The following is a 24,555-nucleotide window of genomic DNA, read 5'->3' as shown; positions in this document are numbered from 1 at the left end:
GCACTCCTCTTACCCCGGGTCAAAATTTGTACGTCCCCAGTGATACGTCAAGTGAAGATGAAGAAGTTCTGTTGAGAGTAGACGAAAAGAAGCCCTCTCTAGACACTCTAAACACCTATTTAGCAGCAAGAGACACAAGTCCAGTAAGATTACAACTGCAAACCCCATGGGAGAAGGCGAGTGCAGGAACGAAACGCTACTACACGCGCAAAGCAGGTCAAGCCACAGTCGCTATACTTAATGACATAAGCCCTCAGGATTCACAGTCTTTGTTCAGCGAGGTGGCCTCCTCAGGCGTGTTACGGCAACAGTTCATCTCGAGTGAGGGGATTTCCCCAGAAAGCAACGTAGATGAGACGCTCATGGCAGCTCTTTCCGAGTGCTATGGTGCTGCAAGCAACTGGGCAACACGGCGACAAATACTATCGATAATGGCAGACAAAGTACGTTACAAGACTCTCCTTAAATACGTACCAGATCTGACAAAATACCGCTACACGGAAGCCGAACGTCACTGCTTGACACATGGCAGAGGAATGCCAGTGCTTCATGAAAGAGCGCCAAGACGGGATGTTTCCCCCTCGCAGATTGAACATTTCATAATGTTTATAACGGGCCCACATATCATGCAAGATCTGCCATTTGGCCAGCGCTCTATCGTACTCAGCGACAAAACGACAATAAAGGTCCCAAATGTTATCAGAACTCTAACCCCTGAGAGAGTGGTACAGCAGTACACAGCATATTGTGATGAGTGTAACTTCAGAGCGTTGAGCCGTAGCACATTGTTGCGAGTATTATCCGTCTGCTCAGCATGTTCAAGGAAATCTCTTCAAGGCCTCGACTACATAAGCTCGTCGGGTGCTCAGGCATTTGACAACCTAGCAGAAGTAGCTGAGAAACTTGGGGACGCAGGAAAAGGGATGCACTGGGTCAAGGATGTGCAGAATGGCCTACGTGCGGCAAAACGCTACCTTAAAAGTGATTACAGGGTAAGTTTTCTCATTGATCATTTAGATCGCACTAAGGGGAAACCGCCGTAAACGGAGATGCTATCACGAGCAGTGGTTTACATTTATTTTTATAAAAGTGACGACACATTTGAAATTTGCTTATTTAAGCAATTATATCATGTTAATTTAACTCTCTCGTTCTAATCAACATGTTCCATTGTACACTCTTTTTTGTTACATCTGGCTATTTTGTTAGATTCCCACTTTATTTCACGTTGTTGTTATCTTTGTTTAGCATATTATAAATTCAAATGTAACTTCAAATTAATTCTACTTTCAACTGAAGATGGTCGTTGCACGACCGAAACATGTCTTGCAAATTTAATTTCAAATGTGTCGTCACTTTTATAAAAATTGTTGTTAGTCTGCTTCTTTCCAGATCTTTTGGAAATTTAATCCTTTACATTTATACGCTGCTTCAAAAGCTTAACTTATATCCACCCCAAGTTCTCAAAAATTAGAGGTTTCTGTTAACTAAAATGTGTTGCTGGTGAAGCATGCAAACTTTTTATCATACTTTTCTGGCATATAGAAACTTGTAGCTTTGAATCAATGAAAAAAACAAAAACAATAAAAAAAGTGAATTAACAAATACATCGCGCAGGTTGATGTTGAAGCATTCGTGGGTTTTGTTCTATCCATTGATTTCACTGATTTATCCCTTTGATTACGCAGTAATGGCAGACGTGATCCAGCAGCTGAAACCTATCATGCCAAGCTTGACAACCGTCTACTATCGGCAAGACAATGCCAGCTGCTATCACTGCGGGCACGTCATTATTAGCTCAAGCAAATTAGGCCAAAAGGAGAGCATCGTACTCAAGAGGCTTGACTTTTCAGATCCACAGGGAGGAAAGGGTGCGTGTGACCGCAAGGCAGCGACCATCAAGTCTCACATGAGAGTAAATTCAGGAAATGACATCGAGACACCAGAACAGATGTTCAAAGCCATGGTATCTTTCGGTGGAGTGCCTTCCCTTAGTGTCACGCTTTATGAACCGTTTACAAGCGTGGAAACTCCAGCATTCAAGATAGATGGTGTAAGCCGTTTATCCAACATAGAGTATTCAGCTGAGGGGATTCGCGTGTGGAGGGCGTACGGAATCGGTCCGGGTAAGATCGTGTAACAACAGAAGTCTTCTGGACAAGGTTCAGGCGCTTTACCCGCCCTTGTGGTAGCCCAAGTACACCGAAGTGATTTTTCATCGATAAAAGGGCGAACAGCTGCTTCCGCGAAGCCCTCAGGGGATGAAAAAGAATCCACAGGCTCGGGAGGGGAAGATGCTTCGACTAGCCTTTTTGCTTGTCCGGAGGACGGATGTATAAAAAGGTTCATTAGGCATTCCTCAGTGTTTCGTCACGTGGGCTGTGATAAGCACCAATATACCCTTGAGCATGAAACCTTATACGACAAAGCTGCTGTCCAATATGCAGAACAACTGGAAGGACAAGGAGCCACTATGGTACCCGTCGTAAGTGTCCCTACCAAACACGCCAGTGCACGAAACCTGGATATCGGCTGGGCGCTGAAGGTAACTGGACCTCGACGTACTAGGTTCACTGTTGCACAACGGTCATATCTTACCAAAAAGTTCAAACTCGCAGAGGTGAAAGGGCAAAAAGCTGATCCGGCATCAGTGGCTCGATCTATGATGCATGCAAAAGATATCAATGGTACCAGGATGTTCCACAGTGACGACTTCCTGACAGCCAAACAAATAGGAGGATTCTTTTGATGTCTTGCGTCAAAGAAAACTCTCCCTGACGAAGAAGCTGAAATCGAGGTGATGGAAGCTGCTAGATATGAGGCTAACATTGATACCATGATATCCCAAGTGGTTGACGATCTCACACCAAGGCACCCGATTGTGTTTGACTCTTTCAACCTTTGCGAACTGTCCTCTAAAGGGAAACTAAATACCCTTGCAATCCCACTCCTAAGAGAGATGTGTTGTGACTTTGGTATCGCTATTGACGACATCAAGGTTAGGCGCCTGAAACTGTACATCGAAACATTAAAAACGCTTAGTGATAAGTGTACTTGTCAGCAGCTATGATTAAAGTAGTATGTATTGGATTAAGTAAATTATATCCAAACCAGAATTCGACATTTTCTTTTCAAAGTTCTGGTCAAGTTTTCGTTTCATTGCTGCCCGTGATTCTGTATTATTTCACAATGCAATGTATGATAAGGAATTTCAAGATAACATTTGCTAATTGTTTTTACAATACGCAGTTCTGTATACGAGTTTAAAAAAACGCGACATTGGACTTTCATACTTGCGATTTGGTGTGGTTTAAAATCCTTAAAATTGCCAAAAACTAACATCGCCTAGATTAATGGGATAGCACTTTGTTCTGCGCAGTCTCATGACTGCTCTCTTTGAACGTTTTATGTTGTGCGTGCAATATAGTTTGTGGCACTTTTTGACAACTTTTTCCCCAAACTTCCCGTTGGCCGTTTTCGTCCACGTTATTGCATCTCAGTTTGTCAAGGTTCTTTACGCGCTGACGATTTTATTCTTTTTCAAAGTTGAACTTAGTCGAATATCTAGTACGTGCGCAGCGTTTTACTGAAGGGACCCGATATGCTACTTTCGTGTATTCAGAACTCACTTATCTCGCAAAACAGTTAGGAGTACAGTTTAAAATAGTAGGGCTCAATTTTTTGTCTCCATCAGGAGAGCCTGACTGGGGTTCATTACGTCCAAATCGTTGCGTGACATCCTTAAGGTTTTTAATAAATTCTGATTTCAACCTTTAAAGGTTGAAATCAGAATTTATTTTACCTCAACCACAACGTAAAGTTTGTTTCCTTCATTTCGCACATAATTTATTTTTTAGGTTTGATGCTTCCATGTTCTCTACATGTCATTTCAAGTGCAAAAAGCCCTTTAAATCTTGCGATCGCATTCATAATACGCCAGTAATTAAAAAACGAAAGATATCTTGAGCAACTGAACAGAAGTGGCAGAAGTCACGGCTTGACTTCCATGACACCATTTACACAAGTTGACGGATTGATGCTGTGACTTTGCCGATTTTGAGGGTGTTGATAGTCGGCGCTGATATAAAGCCCGGCGCTAACTTGTATATCCGGATTAAGACCAACGTTTCTACTAACTAAATCTAAAAATTTCGAGCGTTTTGCTATTTTACCGGGAATGGATATTTCCTTCTGAAAAAATGCACCGAGCCGGGAATTTCGACCACGCAAAATTTTGCTATTTTTTCACGGCTTTCCCTGAATTTCTGTTTCGACACAGAAGTGAATGTTTAGGCCCGAATTACTCGTTGACACATACTAAAGAAGTTTCTGGGCACAAATGTGAGGTTAAAAGCGATGCGAACTGAAAATGGGGATTGATATGAATATAGCATCTTACGCTAAAATGGCGGCGTTTTCTCTGATCGCGGGGGCCGAACAGAATTTCGTCATTTTCGGGAATTAAAATAAATCTTTCAAGAAAAAAATCCCACCACGATTCTTACAGTATGATAGGCTATCTTTGTATGAAATATGAAGAATTTTGTTTTTTTCATCATGTGCCAACCTTTTTCATTTTCGCTCGGTTTTAGTGGACATTTCCTCGTAAGATCTTACTCTGCCAATTTTCTCTGCGGTTCTTTAGTTTTTCCTTCCCTCCGATCGCTGTGATGTAACCTTGAACTTGTGACTTTTAACACTTGATAATATATACCAAGGACGTCAAACACCAGATTGTGGTTGGGATATGGCTGTTTTATTCCACAGAACAGTTGTCTTTACTTTTCCTTATTATGGCTACTTGTTTGCACTATTTTTCAAATTGAGGATACTGGGCCCTCTATCCAAAGGCACTGCTTTCTTCCCTTGGCCTTGATTGCCAAACCTACTTTGTTAACCTTACTTTCAGGGGCCTTTGGTAAACGAAACTCTGTCCTATCCATCATGGCCTTAGCTCTACGATTCTCTACTACTGGCACTGATGTACGTTGCTCATACCATAAAATTGTCGGCTGAGATGTTATTGTCTTCATATTGCAGCGACATTAACGCTCAAATTCCATTCTGGTTTTCCACTTTTCTTATAGATACTATTCACTGCAGTAGTAAGGAATTTGTGATGACTTTAAGACTGCGGTGCTCAACCTCTAATGTTCTTCCCTCGTTCGTCTTGGTCGTTTGAATTTGAATTCATGATTTTTCTTTGATGAAGAAGCAAGGTGATGCGGCTTAGGGCTACGTAGATTGTGCAAATTCAAATGGCTTCCGCGCGAGACTCACAAAAATAAACGAGGAGGAAGGGTTTCTTTGGACGAGAATGTCAGCATCGCCAAGAAGAAATCAAATATGACAGAGAGCAGTGACGAGGATGATGCGAGCGTCAGCACTCCTTTGCTCATAACAACGCGGCGTTGTCTGGTTTCATTCTCCAAGGATGGCTCTGTTTGGCCTCCTTCTTTCATTATGATTGCCTTTTGGTCTCAAAGATTTTGAGCTGATTTCTTCAAACTAGCGTAGCCTTTAGCTTCCCAGAATTGCTTTGTGAGCTCCATTAAGCCTATCCTCCTTATGTTGTTGTTCTGCTTCTTTTTGAGCTTTGATCAGATCTAAATTCATTTTGAGTGCTTACTTTGTTCTTGTGCGAGATCTCCCTCCATCGTTCATTTCACCAATTTCATCTGAAGTACTTGCTTGTTCACGAATGGGTTGCATTATGATGGCTATACTCACAAGAAAGAGCCCGGTTAATGTGAACGAGAATGATATCGCTCCGACCTGCTTTTCCCGAATCTAGTCATCGCCACCATCATCAGCATCAATATTTTATCTTTTAATGTATTTGTTTATTTTTTTATATTTTGGGTGAGATAAATCAGTTTATCGGAATTGGCCATTTACTAACGACACGGAAAAAAACTGAAGACGGACTTCACAGAACAACTTCAGCAAGTGGTAAAAGCGAGAGTTGAATCCAAAAAATGATTTCAATTCCAGCACCCTAATCACCCGACCATACTGCCATCCTGCAAAGAGTTGACTAAACTGTGTGTATTATGGTCCTGAAATCTGAACTTTCAGAAAAACAAAATCGATTGTAGGGGTGCTTTAAAAATCGATGGCAAATTTCTCAAGAATGCCCAAGGAAATGTGTACTGAATAAATGCATACAATCTCGTGTGTTGACCAGTCCAAGAACGCACGTACAAGTTGATAAACATAATCTAATTTCTACCTAAGAAAAGTCGGGCTGTCTAAGATAAAATAATAAGGTAGATGTGAATGATTGATCCCAAATCTAGATCACGAAGCTATCATGACCAGCTATATAAGCTGGGATTGAACTGAATTACTCACCGTAGCTATAGGCAGTTTTTGGTGGTGGTGGTGGTAGACCTGCAATGAGACAAAGGAATTAATTAGAAACGAATTAGAAACAGGAGCTAAAGATTTGATACCTCAGTCTACAAGTAACTGTAATTGGGTGAAAATAGTGTGCACCCAAGAACATCAACAACAAAACGTTTATGGGCAAGCGTCAATCATGAAAAACAGATTGTGAGAACTGAAATCAGTGACGAAGATTCTTGAAAAAGAAAAAAATGTCCTTTGTGATTGGTAAATAAAAGCGCAAAGTGTGTTATTGGTTCGCTTGTGACTAGTTGCTGAGTCAAATACAAGTTGACTTGTCATAATCATGATGGCAAACCCGACACTGTTCTGACACTGTTATGTTTAAAAACAGCTAACACCAAATCAATCAATACATTAAAAACAGTTGCACACCTAAGACAGTTTTTATGCTGTTTTTATTTTCTGCAATTGCACTAAATGAGTCTCAAATTATCATTAGAAGATTAAAACGATTCCTGCAATTTTTAATTCATTAGTATTTTCATTTGAAAAGTAGTCATAAATATACACATACACAAACAAAATTGTACTGAAAGAGATGTTGCATGTTAACCCCGCTTAGTAAAATGAACTGTTTGTTTCATTTAGTTTCCCCATTCCTGGTTTATCTACGTACTTTCATTTCAACTGTGGGTTTTACCAATGAAGACAACTGTTGTCAGTCACAGGGAATAAGAAAATTGATTAAAAGCAAGCTTTTAAAAGGTATTTTAAGAGTTCATGAACTTATTAACTGTCGCTGCCAATACACAACATTAGATTTCGTTAAGTTTATTGTTAACATCTCGGAACAAACGACCAACTTTTTTTACAAGAGTGCTTTTTTGGAGTTCTTATTTTTTCCAAAATCATGCTTGAAAGTTGGGAGTGCGGCTTATACACGAGTCTTTACCCTAGTTCTTTTCTCTTTGTATGCTATTACAATAATTTCGTTTGTAATCAAGAGCTTTATTTTTCGATGTTGACTCAGGGATACTTGAAAAAACCCAAGAACTCCTTTGCAGGAATCGAACCTGGGCAGTGTGGCCCAGTGGTTAGTATGCTTGCCTTGAGATCCGGATATTCCGGGATCAAGACCCGTTCGTCGTCACTCCTGGTAGTCCCAGGTTCAACTTCCCAGCTGCACTTGTAAATAGCCAACTGGTTTGCCTCCGGCCAGTTAGGATTCTTAACAGTTGTTGTTGTTGTGTTCTGTCGTTTCGTTGATTGTGTTTCATTGGCTCTGAAAAGCCCCTATGGGGATAGGGTTAGGGTTAGGGTTAGGGTCAATCAAGTATGTATTTTATTATTGTATTGTACCTACAAGCGTAGTTAGGATGCTCTACCACTGAGCAATAGGAGACTCGTGGTAGCCTGGCCATTAAAACTAGGTTCATGTCACAATTGTGCCACCATACTGCAAGGATCTAAAGGAACAAAAGGAAGCACATTTGCCATTAATCAGTGTACCAATGGCATGGAACCCACAAATCTCCTACAGCTAAGTGGTAGAGCATCCAAACTAGTCATTAGAAAAAAAATTCCTGCAAATTAAAGGAGAACTTGGATTTTTTTGGTGCCACCACGTTATATGGCGTCAATCTTACATTGTATTTAGTATCAGGTAACCATAGTGACTAAAGAAGAAACGTCAATACCATGCAATTTTTGGTGGCATGATAACAAGTGCATACTCAGAGATTACTATCTAGGACTCTTAAATCTCCAATAACGCGCATAGTAGGTGGTTTTTCTGGTCTGTTCGTTCAAGGCAATGGCTGCATGAAAGGTGATGGCGACAAAACAAACTGCATTTAACCGCAAAACGCTTCTGAAATGTCCTATTCCAGCTTGCGTTGCATTGTCAACCACCTGTTAAATCTCCCCTTACGACACATTTGCAATAACCTACTCAACTCAAAACCCAGACGTTTCTGGTTTTACACCAAAAACCAAAGCACCTGCATTCAACCCTACAACGTTTCTGAAATGTCCCATTCCAGCTTGTGCTTCATTGTCAATCACCACCCTAGTTACAACACAATGACAAGAACCTACTCGACTCGAAAACCCAGATGCTTTTGGTAGTCGAAGCCTAAATTTGGAAACGTCAAAGGAAAGGAGAAAAAAAGCATGCCCTCGCACTTCATTAAGTCTGTTGTTTGCTCCTGAAAACAATATTTTATTGGGGCTGATTCTCGAGGAAGTATAACAGTGGGTATCATCAGCAGACAATTCTTTTGCGCCATGAAAAGAAAACAACCGTACATGTACCTCATTAATGTAGAGACTCTGATCTACGAGTATGATTTATTCCCCCAAGAGCAAAATCGGCGTTTGTGCAAACCTCTCTATTTTGAAACTGAAAAAGGCAGTCGGCCATAACAAAAGGACTTTACTTTGTGAAATTTCATTTATAGATGAATTGAAAGATGGAGAATTTAGAGTCAATTTAGAGTTTTAATACGACCAGCTCCAGGGGGAATTTCAGTGGGATGGGCGATAAATTGAATGAAACTCAAATATTTATCCCGAACAATAAACACATACATACAAAATATTCAAAACAAAACATCTTCTCAAAAGTTAAAAGAAACCTCACAACAGAACAAGTAACTGATTTAAGGTAGCTTCCCACCTTCGCGGGTGTAGTTCGGGAAGAATTCGTACGCAAGCTAGCTTCAAGAAAATCCTAACACACTATACATCAGAAGAAAGCTCAACAAATGTAGTTTAAGAGACTTTTATTTTAGTAATATTTTGAATATCAGAATTTCCCGACACGCTTTCGTTTGTCATCATCTTTGAAAGGTTTTGAAAAAATGTCACGAAAATCGGTCAAATCTACATAGTTATTACCCTATAAATTCGCCCAAATTCAATAGGAGAACCCTCGGTGGTTTCACTTCTTACTGGCTGGTGACGCTTACTAAAAGGAAAACACGCTTGAACTGTATGATTTATTAAGCTTTCTTCTGATGTATAGTTTGTTAGGATTTTTCCCGCAGGACACCCGCGAAGGTGGGATGTAACATTACGCTTGAATGTTGTAATGAGCATTCCAATCGTGTTCATTCACATCTCGCTCAAGCTTTAAATGTACACTTTACAAGAAAGTCACCCTTTCAATGTTCATCTTGACGGTATGTGATCCGTCGAAAAACATCAATAATATTTTTTGAGAAATCAAAAGTAGGCCTTTTCAGTATTTTCCGAAATGATTTATCCAGAGAATCATTTGAGCGGCGAGAAGTAACAAGCAAGTTCGGTGTTTCAAAAAAATATGTGCCCGCGTCGGAATAAAAACAAGCATCTTTTGTTATGGAAATTGCTTGCAGAAAATTGCTTTTAAAATCTTTTGTACTTTTAATATAAAATTATGCTTGATTTTATCCCGACGCACGCACGTGTTTTTTTTTTGGAACTCCGAACTGGCGTATTGAAGCAGAAGAATGGTTGGTATCTAGTGAGTGTTTGATTGACATGCTATTAATGTCTGTTCACTTCGGAGTCTTAAACTGTTATGGGGTAGATTGCAGGTGATTTTTTTCTCTCTTTCTACTCGCATCCCTATTGCCTTTTCATTTACCCTTGGTTCAACTTTCACGCAGCCCTTCCTTTTCACAAATCAATCCAAAAAAAAAATTGACACCGAAACCGCCTGCTATGCAGTTGAGCTCTGGACTATGGCTTTGGTTCGCCTATTTGTCTACAAAAATAGCATAAAAGGCATGTTGACAAGTATTGACCTTGTTTGTGACCTTTATTAAGACCAAAAGTGAAGGTTAGCATTATTTTAAGCTTAGAGCAAATGTAGCTGTTTGTCCCCACTTGAGAATCAGCCTTTGGAGACACTTTGTGACGTTGCTTGTCTGTATTCAGAGACACGAGTGATGTTGAAGTTGGGGAGAAGAGCAAGGGGACACTTTGTGATACTTACTGAAATCCACGTGCATCTAATTACTTGCACTTCTGGACATACAAAAGGGAGGGATAGCTCAACCTCAACTCCGAGATAGATGCATTGTATAAGATACAATTTAACCAACATCTAAATGATGGAGTGGAATCACTGATGGAATCACTGGAATTTTTGTTACTTGTGACTACCGCAATAGTCTGGAAAATAAAACCCTTTGTAACAAGCAAATAAATTTCTTCGCTGGCAGCTAGCCAAAATTCTTTTTACAAAGAGCCAGTAAGCTTTATTCAGACAATTTCAGTGCTACAACAAGTTCCAAAAATAGTGGAGACACTTCACCTTCTTGGGGCGTTATTAATCTCCCTGTTATTTCTCACACTGCAGCCCCCCTTCCCCCCTTATCAGTGTTGCTAGCGAGACAAAAAAATGTTGGGAACTTAAGCAGTCAACATTGAAAGGGGGAGGGGGGAGAGGAAGTGGGAAAGCTTTAAATTCTAGATACGCCGAGTATTGGAAGTTAGAAAAGGTGTTTTTTAATGAAAGTGTCTCAACAATTTTGCAACTTGTTGTAGCAATAAAAGCCGGACAATTTTTACATAAGCTTAGTTTACTGGCCTAGCTCCCACGAGTCTCCTATACCCCACTGGCAGATCATCAGAAGTAATAATTTAAAGGTTGTAGGTTCGACACCTGCAAAAGTGATTTTTTTCATGAATCCTCGAGTCACCATCAACAAACATTGTGGTTAACATTCCACCATCTCCTTCACTATAATGCTGTGGCAATACACCCTTCAGACAATCTCAGACCTAGCAGTAAAAGTGGGACAATTCCTACACGAAACTAGTTTAATGACTGTCAGTTGGTATCGCCACATTCACAAACCACACCTGCTTCTTTATCAAACACAGTGATGCCAGTGGTGTTGGATATCAAGTGCTTGTAAGTTTGGATCTTTCATTCAACCTTGAAACATCCTTTTGAAGAGCCTTTTCGATTTTGTGCTCCCACTATTTCTCTGCAACCTGGATGTTATACTTTATACATAGATTCCAGCGTCAGGGTATTTTGCCCTTCCAAGCATTGTGTCAGTGCCAGCTTGTTTCATGACCTAGTCAGGTTACCCATAGTTTCCTCATTCTCCTTGATATCATCACGCGATCAAGGCCTTAATAGCTTTGGTTCTGAGATATTGATCCTGAGCAGCCAGTACCAAGCCCTCGGTTTCTCTGTTCAAATCTCCATCACTAATCCAACCTTTCCTATCCCCTAAGATACTGTCCACGTAAGATCTTACTCTGCCAATTTTCTCAGCGGTTCTTTAGTTTTTCCTTCCAGTATTGATCCCTTTTCCCTCTGATCGCTGTGATGTAACCTTGAACGTGTGACTTTTAACACTTGATAATATTTACCAAGGACGTCAAACACCAGATTGTGGTTGGGATATGGCTGTTTTATTCCACAGCACAGTTGTCTTTACTTTTCCTTATTATGGCTACTTCTTTGCACTATTTTTCCAATTGAGGATACTGGGCCCTCTACCCAAAGGCACTGCTTTCTTCCCTTGGCCTTGATTGTCAAACCTACTTTGTTAACCTTACTTTCAGGGGCCTTTGGTAAATGAAACTCTGTCCTATCCATCATGGCCTTAGCTCTACGATTCTCTACTACTGGCACTGATCTACGTTGCTCATACCATACAATTGTCGGCTGAGATGTTATTGTCTTCATATTGCAGCGACATTAACGCTCAAATTCCATTCTGGTGTTCCACTTTTCTTATAGATACTATTCACTGCAGTAGTAAGGAATTTGCGATGACTTTAAGACTGCGGTGCTCAACCTCTAATGTTCTTCCCTCGTTCGTCTTGGTCGTTTGAATTTGAATTCATGATTTTTCTTTGATGAAGAAGCAAGGTGATGCGGCTTAGGGCTACGTAGATTGTGCAAATTCAAATGGCTTCCAAGACTCACAAAAATAAACGAGGAGGAAGGGTTTCTTTGGACAAGAATGTCAGCATCGCCAAGAAGAAATCAAATATGACAGAGAGCAGTGACGAGGATGATGCGAGCGTCAGCACTCCTTTGCTCATAACAACGTGGCGTTATCTGGTTTCATTCTCCAAGGATGGCTCTGTTTGGCCTCCTTCTTTCATTATGATTGCCTTTTGGTCTCAAAGATTTTGAGCTGATTTCTTCAAACTAGCGTAGCCTCTAGCTTCCCAGAATTGCTTTGTGAGCTCCATTAAGCCTATCCTCCTTCTGTTGTTGTTCTGCTTCTTTTTGAGCTTTGATCAGATCTAAATTCATTTTGAGTGCTTACTTTGTTCTTGTGCGAGATGTCCCTCCATCGTTCATTTCAGCAATTTCATCTGAAGTACTTGCTTGTTCATGAATAGGTTGCATTATGATGGCTATACTCACAAGAAAGAGCCCGGTTAATGTGAACGAGAACGTATATCGCTCCAACCTGCTTTTCTTGAATCTAGTCATCGTCACCATCATCGTCATTAATATTTTATCTTTTAATGTATTTGTTTATTTTTTTATATTTTGGGTGAGATAAATTAGTTTATCGGAATTGGCCATTTACTAACGACACGGAAAAAAACTGAAGAAGGACTTCACAGAACAACTTCAGCAAGTGGTAAAAGCGAGAGTTGAATCCAAAAAATGATTTCAATTCCAGCACCCTAATCACCCGACCATACTGCCTTCCTGCAAAGAGTTGACTAAAATGTGTGTATTATGGTCCTGAAATCTGAACTCTCAGAAAAACAAAATCGATTGTAGGGGTGCTTTAAAAATCGATGGCAAATTTCTCAACAATGCCCAAGGAAATGTGTACTGACTAAATGCATGCAATCTCGTGTGTTGACCAGTCCAAGAACGCACGTACAAGTTGATAGACATAATCTAATTTCTACCTAAGAAAAGTCGGGCTGTCTAAGATAAAATAAGAAGGGGCAGATGCGAATGATTGATCCCAAATCTAGATCACGAAGCTATCATGACCAGCTATATAAGCTGGGATTGAACTGAATTACTCACATCCGTCAAGTTGTCGTGGTGGTGGTGCACCTGCAATGAGACAAAGGAATTAATTAGAAACGAATTAGAAACAGGAGCTAAAGATTTGATACCTCAGTCTACAAGTAACTGTAATTGGGTGAAAATAGTGTGCACCCAAGAACATCAACAACAAAACGTTTATAGCCAAGCGTCAATCATGAAAAACAAATTGTGAGAACTGAAATCAGTGACGAAGATTCTTGAAAAAGAAAAAAAATGTCCTTTGTGATTGGTAAATAAAAGCGCAAAGTGTGTTATTGGTTCGCTGGTGACCAGTTGCTGAGTCAAATACAAGTTGAATTGTCATAACCGTGATAGCAAACCCGACACTGTTCTGACACTGTTATGTTTAAAAACAGCTAACACCAAATCAATGAATTCCTTAAAAACAGTTGCACCCCTAAGACAGCTTACATGCTGTTTTTATTTTCTGCAATTGCTCTAAATGAGTCTCAAATTATCATTAGAAGCTTATAACGATTCCTGCAATTTTTAATTCATTAGTATTTTCATTTGAAAAGTAGTCATAAATATACACATACACACACGAAATTGTACTGAAAGAGATGTTGCATGTTAACCCCGCTGAGTAAAATGAACTGTTTGTTTTATTTAGTTTCCCCATTCCTGGTTTACTTACGTACTTTCATTTCACCTGTGGGTTTTAGCAATGAAGACAACTGTTGTCAGTCACAGGGAATAAGGAAATTGATTAAAAACAAGCTTTTAAAAGGTATTTTAAGAGTTCATGAACTTATTAACTGTCGCTGCCAATACACAACATTTGATTTCGTTAAGTTTATTGTCAACATCTCCGAACAAACGACCAACTTTTTTTACAAGAGTGCTTTTTTGGAGTTCTTATTTTTTCCAAAATCATGCTTGAAAGTTGGGAGTGCGGCTTATACACGAGTCTTTACGCTAGTTCTTTTCTCTTTGTATTCTCTTACAATAATTTCGTTTGTAATCAAGAGCTTTATTTTTCGATGTTGACTCAGGGATACTTCAAAAAACCCAAGAACTCCTTTGCAGGAATCGAACCTGGGCAGTGTGACCCAGTGGTTAGTATGCTTCCCTTGAGATCCGGATATTCCGGGATCAAGACCCGTTCGTCGTCACTCCTGGTAGTCCCAGGTTCAACTTCCCAGCTGCACTTGTAAATAGCCAACTGGTTTGCCTCCGGCCAGTTAGGATTCTTAACAGTTGTTGTTGTTGTGTTCTGTCGTTTCGTTGATTGTGTTTCATTGGCTCTGAAAAGCCCCTATGGGGATAGGGTTAGGGTTAGGGTTAGGGTCAATCAAGTATGTATTTTATTATTGTATTGTACCTACAAGCGTAGTTAGGATGCTCTACCACTGAGCAATAGGAGACTCATGGTAGCCTGGCCATTAAAACTAGGTTCATGTCACAATTGTGCCACCATATTGCAAGGATCTAAATGAACAAAAGGAAGCACATTTGCCATTAATCAGTGTACCAATGGCATGGAACCCACAAATCTCCTACAGCTAAGTGGTAGAGCATCCAAACTAGTCATCAGAAAAAAAAAATCCTGCAAATTAAAGGAGCACTTGGATCTTTTTGGTGCCACCACATTAAATGGCGTCCATCTTACATTGTATTTAGTATCAGGTAACCATAGTGACTAAAGAAGAAACGTCAATACCATGCAATTTTTGGTGGCATGATAACAAGCGCATACTCAGAGATTACTATCTAGGACTCTTGAATCTCCAATAAAGTGCATAGTAGGTAGTTTTTCTGGTCTGTTCGTTCAAGGCAAATGGCTGCATGAAAGGTGATGGCGACAAAACAAACTGCATTTAACCGCAAAACGCTTCTAAAATGTCCTATTCCAGCTTTCGTTGCATTGTCAACCACCTGTTAAATCTCCCCTTACGACACATTTGCAATAACCTACTCAACTCAAAACCGAGACGTTTCTGGTTTTACACGAAAACCAAACACCTGCATTCAACCCTACAACGTTTCTGAAATGCCCCATTCCAGCTTGTGCTTCATTGTCAATCACCACCCTAGTTACAACACAATGACAAGAACCTACTCGACTCGAAAACCCAGATGCTTTTGGTAGTCCAAGCCTAAATTTGGAAACGTCAAAGGAAAGGAGAAAAAAAGCATGCCCTCGCACTTCATTAAGTCTGTTCTTTGCTACTAAAAACAACATTTTATTGGGGCTGATTCTCGAGGAAGTCTGACAGTGGGTATCATCATTGAACGGGTCGACTCGAATATTTCCATGAGGGTTCTTCAGCAGACAATTCTTTTGCACCATGAAAAGAAAACAACCGTACATGTACCTCATTAAGGTAGAGACTCTGATCTACGAGTATGGGAATTTATTCCCCCAAGAGCAAAATCATCTGCAACTAGTCGTTTGTGCAAACCTCTTTATTTTGAAACTGAAAAAGGCAGTCGGCCATAACAAAAGGACTTTACTTTGTGAAATTTCATTTATAGATGAATTGAAAGATGGAGAATTTAGAGTTAATTTAGAGTTTTAATACGACCAGCTCCAGGGGGAATTCCAGTGGGATGGGCGATAAATTGAATGAAAGTCAAATATTTATCCCAAACAATAAACACATACATACAAATATTCAAAACAAAACATCTTCTCAAAAGTTAAAAGAAAACCTCACAACAGAACAAGTAACTGATTTAAGGTTGCTTCCCACCTTCGCGGGTGTAGTTCGGGAAGAATTCGTACGCAAGCTAGCTTCAAGAAAATCCTAACAAACTATACATCAGAACAAATCTTAACAAATGTAGTTTAAGAGATTTTTCTTTTAGTAATATTTTGAATATCAGAATTTCCAGACACACTTTCGTTTGTCATCATCTTTGGAAGGTTTTGGAGAAACGTCACGAAAATCGGTCAAATCTACATACCCTATAAATTCGCTCAAATTCAATAGGAGAACCCTCGGTGGTTTCACTTCTTACTGGCTGGTGACGCTTACTAAAAGGAAAACACACTTGAACTGTATAATTTATTAAGCTTTCTTGTGATGTATAGTTTGTTAGGATTTTTCCCGCAGGACACCCGCGAAGGTTGGATGTAACATTACGCTTGAATTTTGTAATGAGCATTCCAATCGTGTTCATTCACATCTCGCTCAAGCTTTAAATGTACAATTTACAAGAAAGTCACCCTTTCAATGTTCATCTTGACGGTATGTGATCCGTCGAAAAACATCAATGATAGTTTTTGAGAAATCAAAAGTAGGCCTTTTCAGTATTTTCCGAAATGATTTATCCAGAGAATCATTTAAGCGGCGAGAAGTAACAAGCAAGTTCGGTGTTTCAAAAAAATATGTGCCCGCGTCGGAATAAAAACAAGCATCTTTTGTTATGGAAATTGCTTGCAGAAAATTGCTTTCAAAATCTTTTGTACTTTTAATATAAAATTATGCTTGATTTTATCCCGACGCGCGCACGTGTTTTTTTTTTGGAACTTCGAACTGGCGTATTGAAGCAGAAGAATGGTTGGTATCTAGTGAGTGTTTGATTGACATGCTATTAATGTCTGTTCACTTCGGAGTCTTAAAATGTTATGGGGTAGATTGCAGGTGATTCTTTTCTCTCTTTCTTCTCGCATCCCTATTGCCTTCTCATTTACCCTTGGTTCAACTTTCACGCAGCCCTTCTTTTTCACAAATCAATCCAAAAAAAAAAATGACACCGAAACCGCCTGCTATGCAGTTGAGCTCTGGACTATGGCTTTGGTTCGCCTATTTGTCTACAAAAATTGCATAAAAGGCATGTTGACAAGTATTGACCTTCTTTGTGACCTTTATTAAGACCAAAAGTGAAGGTTAGCATTATTTTAAGCTTAGAGCAAATGTAGCTGTTTGTCCCCACTTGAGAATCAGCCTTTGGAGACACTTTGTGACGTTGCTTGTCTGTATTCAGAGACACGAGTGATGTTGAAATTGGGGAGAAGAGCAAGGGGACACTTTGTGATACTTACTGAAATCCACGTGCATCTAATTACTTGCACTTCTGGACATACAAAAGGGAGGGATAGCTCAACCTCAACTCCGAGATAGATGCATTGTATAAGATACAATTTAACCAACATCAAAATTTTCAAAGCCTGATGCAATCACTGGAATTTTTTTTACTTGTGACTACCGCAATATTCTGGAAAAATAAAACCCTTGGCAACAAGCAAATAAATTGCTTCGCTGGCAGCTGGTTATCTCCAAATTCTTTTTACAAAGATCGAGTAAGCACTATTCAGACAATTTCAGTGCTAGCAATAAAAGCCGGACAATTTTTACATAAGCTTTGTTTACTGGCCTAGCTCCCACAAGTCTCCTATACCCCACTGGCACCGCGCACCGGTGGCTCAGTTGGTTGAGCACCGGGCTGTCACGCGGGAGGTCGTGAGTTCAACTCCGGCCGGACCAACACTCAGGGTCTTTAAATAACTGAAGAGAAAGTGCTGCCTTTGTAATTACATCTGCAAATGGTTAGACTCTCTAGTCTTCTCGGATAAGGACGATAAGCCGGAGGTCCCGTCTCACAACCCTTCAATGTTCATAATCTTGTGGGACGTAAAAGAACCCGCACACTTGTCAAAAAGAGCAGGGCATGTAGTTCCCGGTGTTGTGGTCTGGTCTTTCTGGTCTGAATAGGGCAGGGTGGAGCACCTCGCATAGGACCTCGAGTCCTGTTCGTGCTCCTTCCCTCTGGGCAGGTTTGCCCAGTAGAAGAGACAAACCAGATGTCTCGTGAAACAAACAAAACGGCAGATCATCCGAAGTAATAATTTAAAGAGTGTAGGTTCGACACCTGCAAAAGTGATTTTTTTCCATGAATCCTCGAGTCACCATCGACAAACATTGTGGTTAACATTCCACCATCTCCTTCACTATAATACTGTGGCAATACACCCTTCAGACAATCTCAGACCTAGCAGTAAAAGTGGGACAATTCCTACACGAAACTAGTTTAATGACTGTCAGTTGGTATCGCCACATTCACAAACCACACCTGCTTCTTTATCAAACACAGTGATGCCAGTGGTGTTGGATATCAAGTGCTTGTAAGTTTGGATCTTTCATTCAGCCTTGAAACATCCTTTTGAAGAGCCTTTTCGACTTTGTGCTCCCACTATTTCTCTGCAACCTGGATGTTATACTTTATACATAGATTCCAGCGTCAGGGTATTTTGCCCTTCCAAGCATTGTGTCAGTGCCAGCTTGTTTCATGACCTAGTCAGGTTACCCACAGTTTCCTCATTCTCCTTGCTATCATCACGCGATCAAGGCCTTAATAGCTTTGGTTCTGAGATATTGATCCTGAGCAGCCAGTACCAAGCCCTCGGTTTCTCTGTTCAAATCTCTATCACTAATCCAACCTTTCCTATCCCCTAAGATACTGTCCACGTAAGATCTTACTCTGCCAATTTTCTCAGCGGTTCTTTAGTTTTTCCTTCCAGTATTGATCCTTTTTCCCTCTGATCGCTGTGATGTAACCTTGAACGTGTGACTTTTAACACTTGATAATATTTACCAAGGACGTCAAACACCAGATTGTGGTTGGGATATGGCTGTTTTATTCCACAGCACAGTTGTCTTAACTTTTCCTTATTATGGCTACTTCTTTGCACTATTTTTCCAATTGAGGATACTGGGCCCTCTACCCAAAGGCACTGCTTTCTTCCCTTGGCCTTGATTGTCAAACCTACTTTGTTAACCTTACTTTCAGGGGCCTTTGGTAAATGAAACTCTGTCGTATCCATCATGGCCTTAGCTCTACGATTCTCTACTACTGGCACTGATCTACGTTGCTCATACCATACAATTGTCGGCTGAGATGTTATTGTCTTCATATTGCAGCGACATTAACGCTCAAATTCCATTCTGGTGTTCCACTTTTCTTATAGATACTATTCACTGCAGTAGTAAGGAATTTGCGATGAATTTAGGACTGGGATGCTCAACCTCTAATATTCTTCCCTCGTTCGTCTTGGTCGTTTGAATTTGAATTCACGATTTTTCTTTGATGAAGAAGCAAGGTGATGCGGCTTAGGGCTACGTAGATTGTGCAAATTCAAATGGCTTCCAAGACTCACAAAAATAAACGAGGAGGAAGGGTTTCTTTGGACAAGAATGTCAGCATCGCCAAGAAGAAATCAAATATGACAGAGAGCAGTGACGAGGATGATGCGAGCGTCAGCACTCCTTTGCTCATAACAACGTGGCGTTATCTGGTTTCATTCTACAAGGATGGCTCTGTTTGGCCTCCTTCTTTCATTATGATTGCCTTTTGGTCTCAAAGATTTTGAGCTGATTTGTTCAAACTAGCGTAGCCTTTAGCTTCCCAGAATTGCTTTGTGAGCTCCATTAAGCCTATCCTCCTTCTGTTGTTGTTCTGCTTCTTTTTGAGCTTTGATCAGATCTCAATTCATTTTGAGTGCTCACTTTGTTCTTGTGCGAGATGTCCCTCCATCGTTCACCAATTTCATTTGAAGTACTTGCTTGTTCATGAATGGGTTGCATTATGATGGCTATACTCACAAGAAAGAGCCCGGTTAATGTGAACGAGAACGTATATCGCTCCGACCTGCTTTTCCCGAATCTAGTCATCGTCACCATCGTCGTCATCAATATTTTATCTTTTAATGTAGTTGTTTATTTTTTTATATTTTGGGTGAGATAAATCAGTTTATCGGAATTGGCCATTTACTAACGACACGGAAAAAAACTAAAGACGGACTTCACAGAACAACTTCAGCAAGTGGTAAAAGCGAGAGTTGAATCCAAAAAATGATTTCAATTCCAGCACCCTAATCACCCGACCATACTGCCTTCCTGCAAAGAGTTGACTAAAATGAGTGTATTATGGTCCTGAAATCTGAACTTTCAGAAAAACAAAATCGATTGTAGGGGTGCTTTAAAAATCGATGGCAAATTTCTCAACAATGCCCAAGGAAATGTGTACTGAATAAATGCATACAATCTCGTGTGTTGACCAGTCCAAGAACGCACGTACAAGTTGATAAACATAATCTAATTTCCACCTAAGAAAAGTCGGGCTGTCTAAGATAAAATAATAAGGTAGATGTGAATGATTGATCCCAAATCTATCATGACCAGCTATATAAGCTGGGATTGAACTGAATTACTCACGTATGATAGCACGTCGTGATGGTGATGGTGGACCTGCAATGAGACAAAGGAATTAATTAGAAACGAATTAGAAACAGAAGCTAAAGATTTGATACCTCAGTCTACAAGTAACTGTAATTGGCTGAAAATAGTGTGCACCCAAGAACATCAACAACAAAACGTTTATAGCCAAGCGTCAATCATGAAAAACAGATTGTGAGAACTGAAATCAGTGACTAAGATTCTTGAAAAAGAAAAAAATGTCCTTTGTGATTGGTAAATAAAAGCGCAAAGTGTGTTATTGGTTCGCTTGTGACTAGTTGCTGAGTCAAATACAAGTTAACTTGTCATAATCATGATAGCAAACCCGACACTGTTCTGACACTGTTATGTTTAAAAACAGCTAACACCCAATCAATCAATTCATTAAAAACAGTTGTACCCCTAAGACAGTTTACATGCTGTTTTTATTTCCTGCAATTGCACTGAATGAGTCGCAAATTACCATTAGAAGCTTATAACGATTCCTGCAATTTTTAATTCATTAGTATTTTCATTTGAAAAGTAGTCATAAATATACACATACACACACGAAATTGTACTGAAAGAGATGTTGCATGTTAACCCCGCTGAGTAAAATGAACTGTTTGTTTTATTTAGTTTCCCCATTCCTGGTGTACTTACGTACTTTCATTTCAACTGTGGGTTTTAGCAATGAAGACAACTGTTGTCAGTCACAGGGAATAAGGAAATTGATTAAAAACAAGATTTTAAAAGGTATTTTCAGAGTTGATGAACTTATTAACTGTCGCTGCCAATACACAACATTAGATTTCGTTAAGTTTATTGTCAACATCTCCGAACAAAAGACCAAATTTTTTTACAAGAGTGCTTTCTTGGAGTTCTTATTTTTTCCCAAATCATGCTTGAAAGTTGGGAGTGCGGCTTATACACGAGTCTTTACGCTAGTTCTTTTCTCTTTGTATTCTATTACAATTATTTCGTTTGTAATCAAGAGCTTTATTTTTCGATGTTGACTCAGGGATACTTGAAAAAACCCAAGAACTCCTTTTTAGCTTTGCAGGAATCGAACCTGGGCAGTGTGGCCCAGTGGTTAGTATGCTTGCCTTGAGATCCGGATATTCCGGGATCAAGACCCGTTCGTCGTCACTCCTGGTAGTCCCAGGTTCAACTTCCCAGCTGCACTTGTAAATAGCCAACTGGTTTGCCTCCGGCCAGTTAGGATTCTTAACAGTTGTTGTTGTTGTGTTCTGTCGTTTCGTTGATTGTGTTTCATTGGCTCTGAAAAGCCCCTATGGGGATAGGGTTAGGGTTAGGGTTACGGTTAAGAAAATTCGGGCTGTCTAAGATAAAATAAGAAGGGACAGATGCGAATGATTGATCCCAAATCTAGATCACGAAGCTATCATGACCAGCTATATCAGTTGGGATTGAACTGAATTACTCACATCTGGGATCTCTTGATAGTGGTGGTGGTGGAACTGCAATAAAACAAAGGAATTAGCAACAGGAGCTAAAGATTGGATACCTTAGTCTACAAGTAACTGTAATTGGGTGAAAATAGTGTGCACCCAAGAATATCAACAACAAAACTTTTATAGCCAAGCGTCAATCATGAAAAACAAATTGTGAGAACTGAAATCAGTGAAGAAGATTCTTGAAAAAGAAAAAAATGTCCTTTGTGATTGGTAAATAAAAGCGCAAAGTGTGTTATTGGTTCGCTTGTGACTAGTTGCTGAGTCAAATACAAGTTAACTTGTCATAATCATGATGGCAAACCCGACACTGTTCTGACACTGTTATGTTTAAAAACAGCTAACACCAAATCAATCAATTCATTAAAAACAGTTGCACCCCTAAGACAGTTTACATGCTGTTTTTATTTTCTGCAATTGCACTAAATGAGTCTCAAATTATCATTAGAAGCTTATAACGATTCCTGCAATTTTTAATTCATTAGTATTTTCATTTGAAAAGTAGTCATAAATATACACATACACAAACGAAATTGTACTGAAAGAGATGTAGCATGTTAACCCCGCTGAGTAAAATGAACTGTTTGTTTTATTTAGTTTCCCCATTCCTGGTTTACTTACGTACTTTCATTTCAACTGTTTCAAGGTTTCTATTGTACCTACAAGCGTAGTTAGGATGCTCTACCACTGAGCAATAGGACACTCATGGTAGCCTGGTCATTAAAACTAGGTTCATGTCACAATTGTGCCACCATACTGCAAGGATCTAAATGAACAAAAGGAAGCACATTTGCCATTAATCAGTGAACCAATGGCATGGAACCTACAAATCTCCTACAGCTAAGTGGTAGAGCATCCAAACTAGTCATCAGAAAAAAAATTCCTGCAAATTAAAGGAGCACTTTGATTTTTTTGGTTCCACCACATTAAATGGCGTCAATCTTACATTCTATTTAGTATCAGGTAACCATAGTGACTAAAGAAGAAACATCAATACCATGCAATTTTTGGTGGCATGATAACAAGCGCATGCTCAGAGATTACTATTTAGGACTCTTGAATCTCCAATAACGTGCATAGTACGTGGTTTTTCTGGTCTGTTCGTTCAAGGCAATGGCTGCATGAAAGGTGATGGCGACAAAACGAACTGCATTTAACCGCAAAACGCTTCTGAAATGTCCTATTCCAGCTTGCGTCGCATTGTCAACCACCTGTTAAATCTCCCCTTACGACACATTTGCAATAAGCTACTCAACTCAAAACCCAGACGTTTCTGGTTTTACACGAAAACCAAAGCACCTGCATTCAACGCTACAACGTTTCTGAAATGCCCCATTCCAGCTTGTGCTTCACTGTCAATCACCACCATAGTTACAACACAATGACAAGAACCTACTCGACTCGAAAACCCAGATGCTTTTGGTAGTCCAAGCCTAAATTTGGAAACGTCAAAGGAAAGGAGAAAAAAAGCATGCCCTCGCACTTCATTATATCTGTTGTTTGCTCCTAAAAACAACATTTTATTGGGGCTGATTCTCGAGGAAGTCTAACAGTGGGTATTATCATTGAACGGATCTACTCGAATATCTCCATGAGGGTTCTTCAGCAGACAATTCTTTTGCGCTATGAAAAGAAAACAACCGTACATGTACCTCATTAATGTAGAGTCTCTGATCTACGAGTAAGGGAATTTATTCCCCCAAGAGCAAAATCGGCGTTTGTGCAAACCTCTCTATTTTGAAACTGAAAAAGGCAGTCGGCCATAACAAAAGGACTTTACTTTGTGAAATTTCATTTATAGATGAATTGAAAGATGGAGAATTTAGAGTCAATTTAGAGTTTTAATACGACCAGCTCCAGGGGGAATTCCAGTGGGATGGGCGATAAATTAAATGAAAGTCAAATATTTATCCCAAACAATAAACACATACATACAAATATTCAAAACAAAACAGCTTCTCAAAAGTTAAAAGAAAACCTCACAACAGAACAAGTAAGTGATTTAAGGTTGCTTCCCACCTTTGCGGGTGTAGTTCGGGAAGAATTCGTACGCAAGCTAGCTTCAAGACAATCCTAACAAACTATACATCAGAAGAAATCTTAAGAAATGTAGTTTAAGAGACTTTTCTTTTAGTAATATTTGGAATATCAGAATTTCCAGACACTTTCGTTTGTCATCATCTTTGGAAGGTTTTGGCGAAATGTCACGAAAACCGGTTAAATCTACATAGTTATTACCCTATAAATTCGCCCAAATTCAATAGGAGAACCCTCGGTGGTCTCACTTCTTACTGGCTGGTGACGCTTACTAAAAGAAAAACACACTTGAACTGCATGATTTATTAAGCTTTCTTCTGATGTATAGTTTGTTAGGATTTTTCCCGAAGGACACCCGCGAAGGTGGCATGTAACATTACGCTTGAATGTTGAAATGAGCATTCCAATCGTGTTCATTTACATCTCGCTCAAGCTTTAAATGTACAATTTACAAGAAATTTACCCTTTCAATGTTAATTTTGACGGTATGTGATCC

The 24,555-nt window shown here is 39.7% G+C and overlaps 1 protein-coding gene across 1 annotated transcript in view; it reads right to left on the bottom strand.

Annotated features, from left to right (window-relative positions):
* Nucleotides 1-6,346: 6,346 nt before the first annotated feature.
* LOC137967488 (uncharacterized) overlaps nucleotides 6,347-24,555 on the bottom strand; it is a 68,790-nt gene continuing 50,581 nt past the window's right edge. Inside the window, exons 10-13 of the mRNA XM_068814003.1 lie at nucleotides 21,996-22,028; nucleotides 20,548-20,580; nucleotides 13,364-13,393; nucleotides 6,347-6,393 (exon numbers count right to left, since the gene is read on the bottom strand). Coding sequence (XP_068670104.1) covers nucleotides 6,347-6,393; nucleotides 13,364-13,393; nucleotides 20,548-20,580; nucleotides 21,996-22,028 — 143 coding nt within the window. The remainder of the gene's footprint in view (nucleotides 6,394-13,363; nucleotides 13,394-20,547; nucleotides 20,581-21,995; nucleotides 22,029-24,555) is intronic.

This window comes from Montipora foliosa, chromosome 1 (genome assembly GCF_036669935.1).
Source record: "Montipora foliosa isolate CH-2021 chromosome 1, ASM3666993v2, whole genome shotgun sequence".
Taxonomy (NCBI): domain Eukaryota; kingdom Metazoa; phylum Cnidaria; class Anthozoa; order Scleractinia; family Acroporidae; genus Montipora; species Montipora foliosa.
Note: the sequence above shows the minus strand (reverse complement) of the source record. Positions and strands in the feature narration are given on the sequence as shown.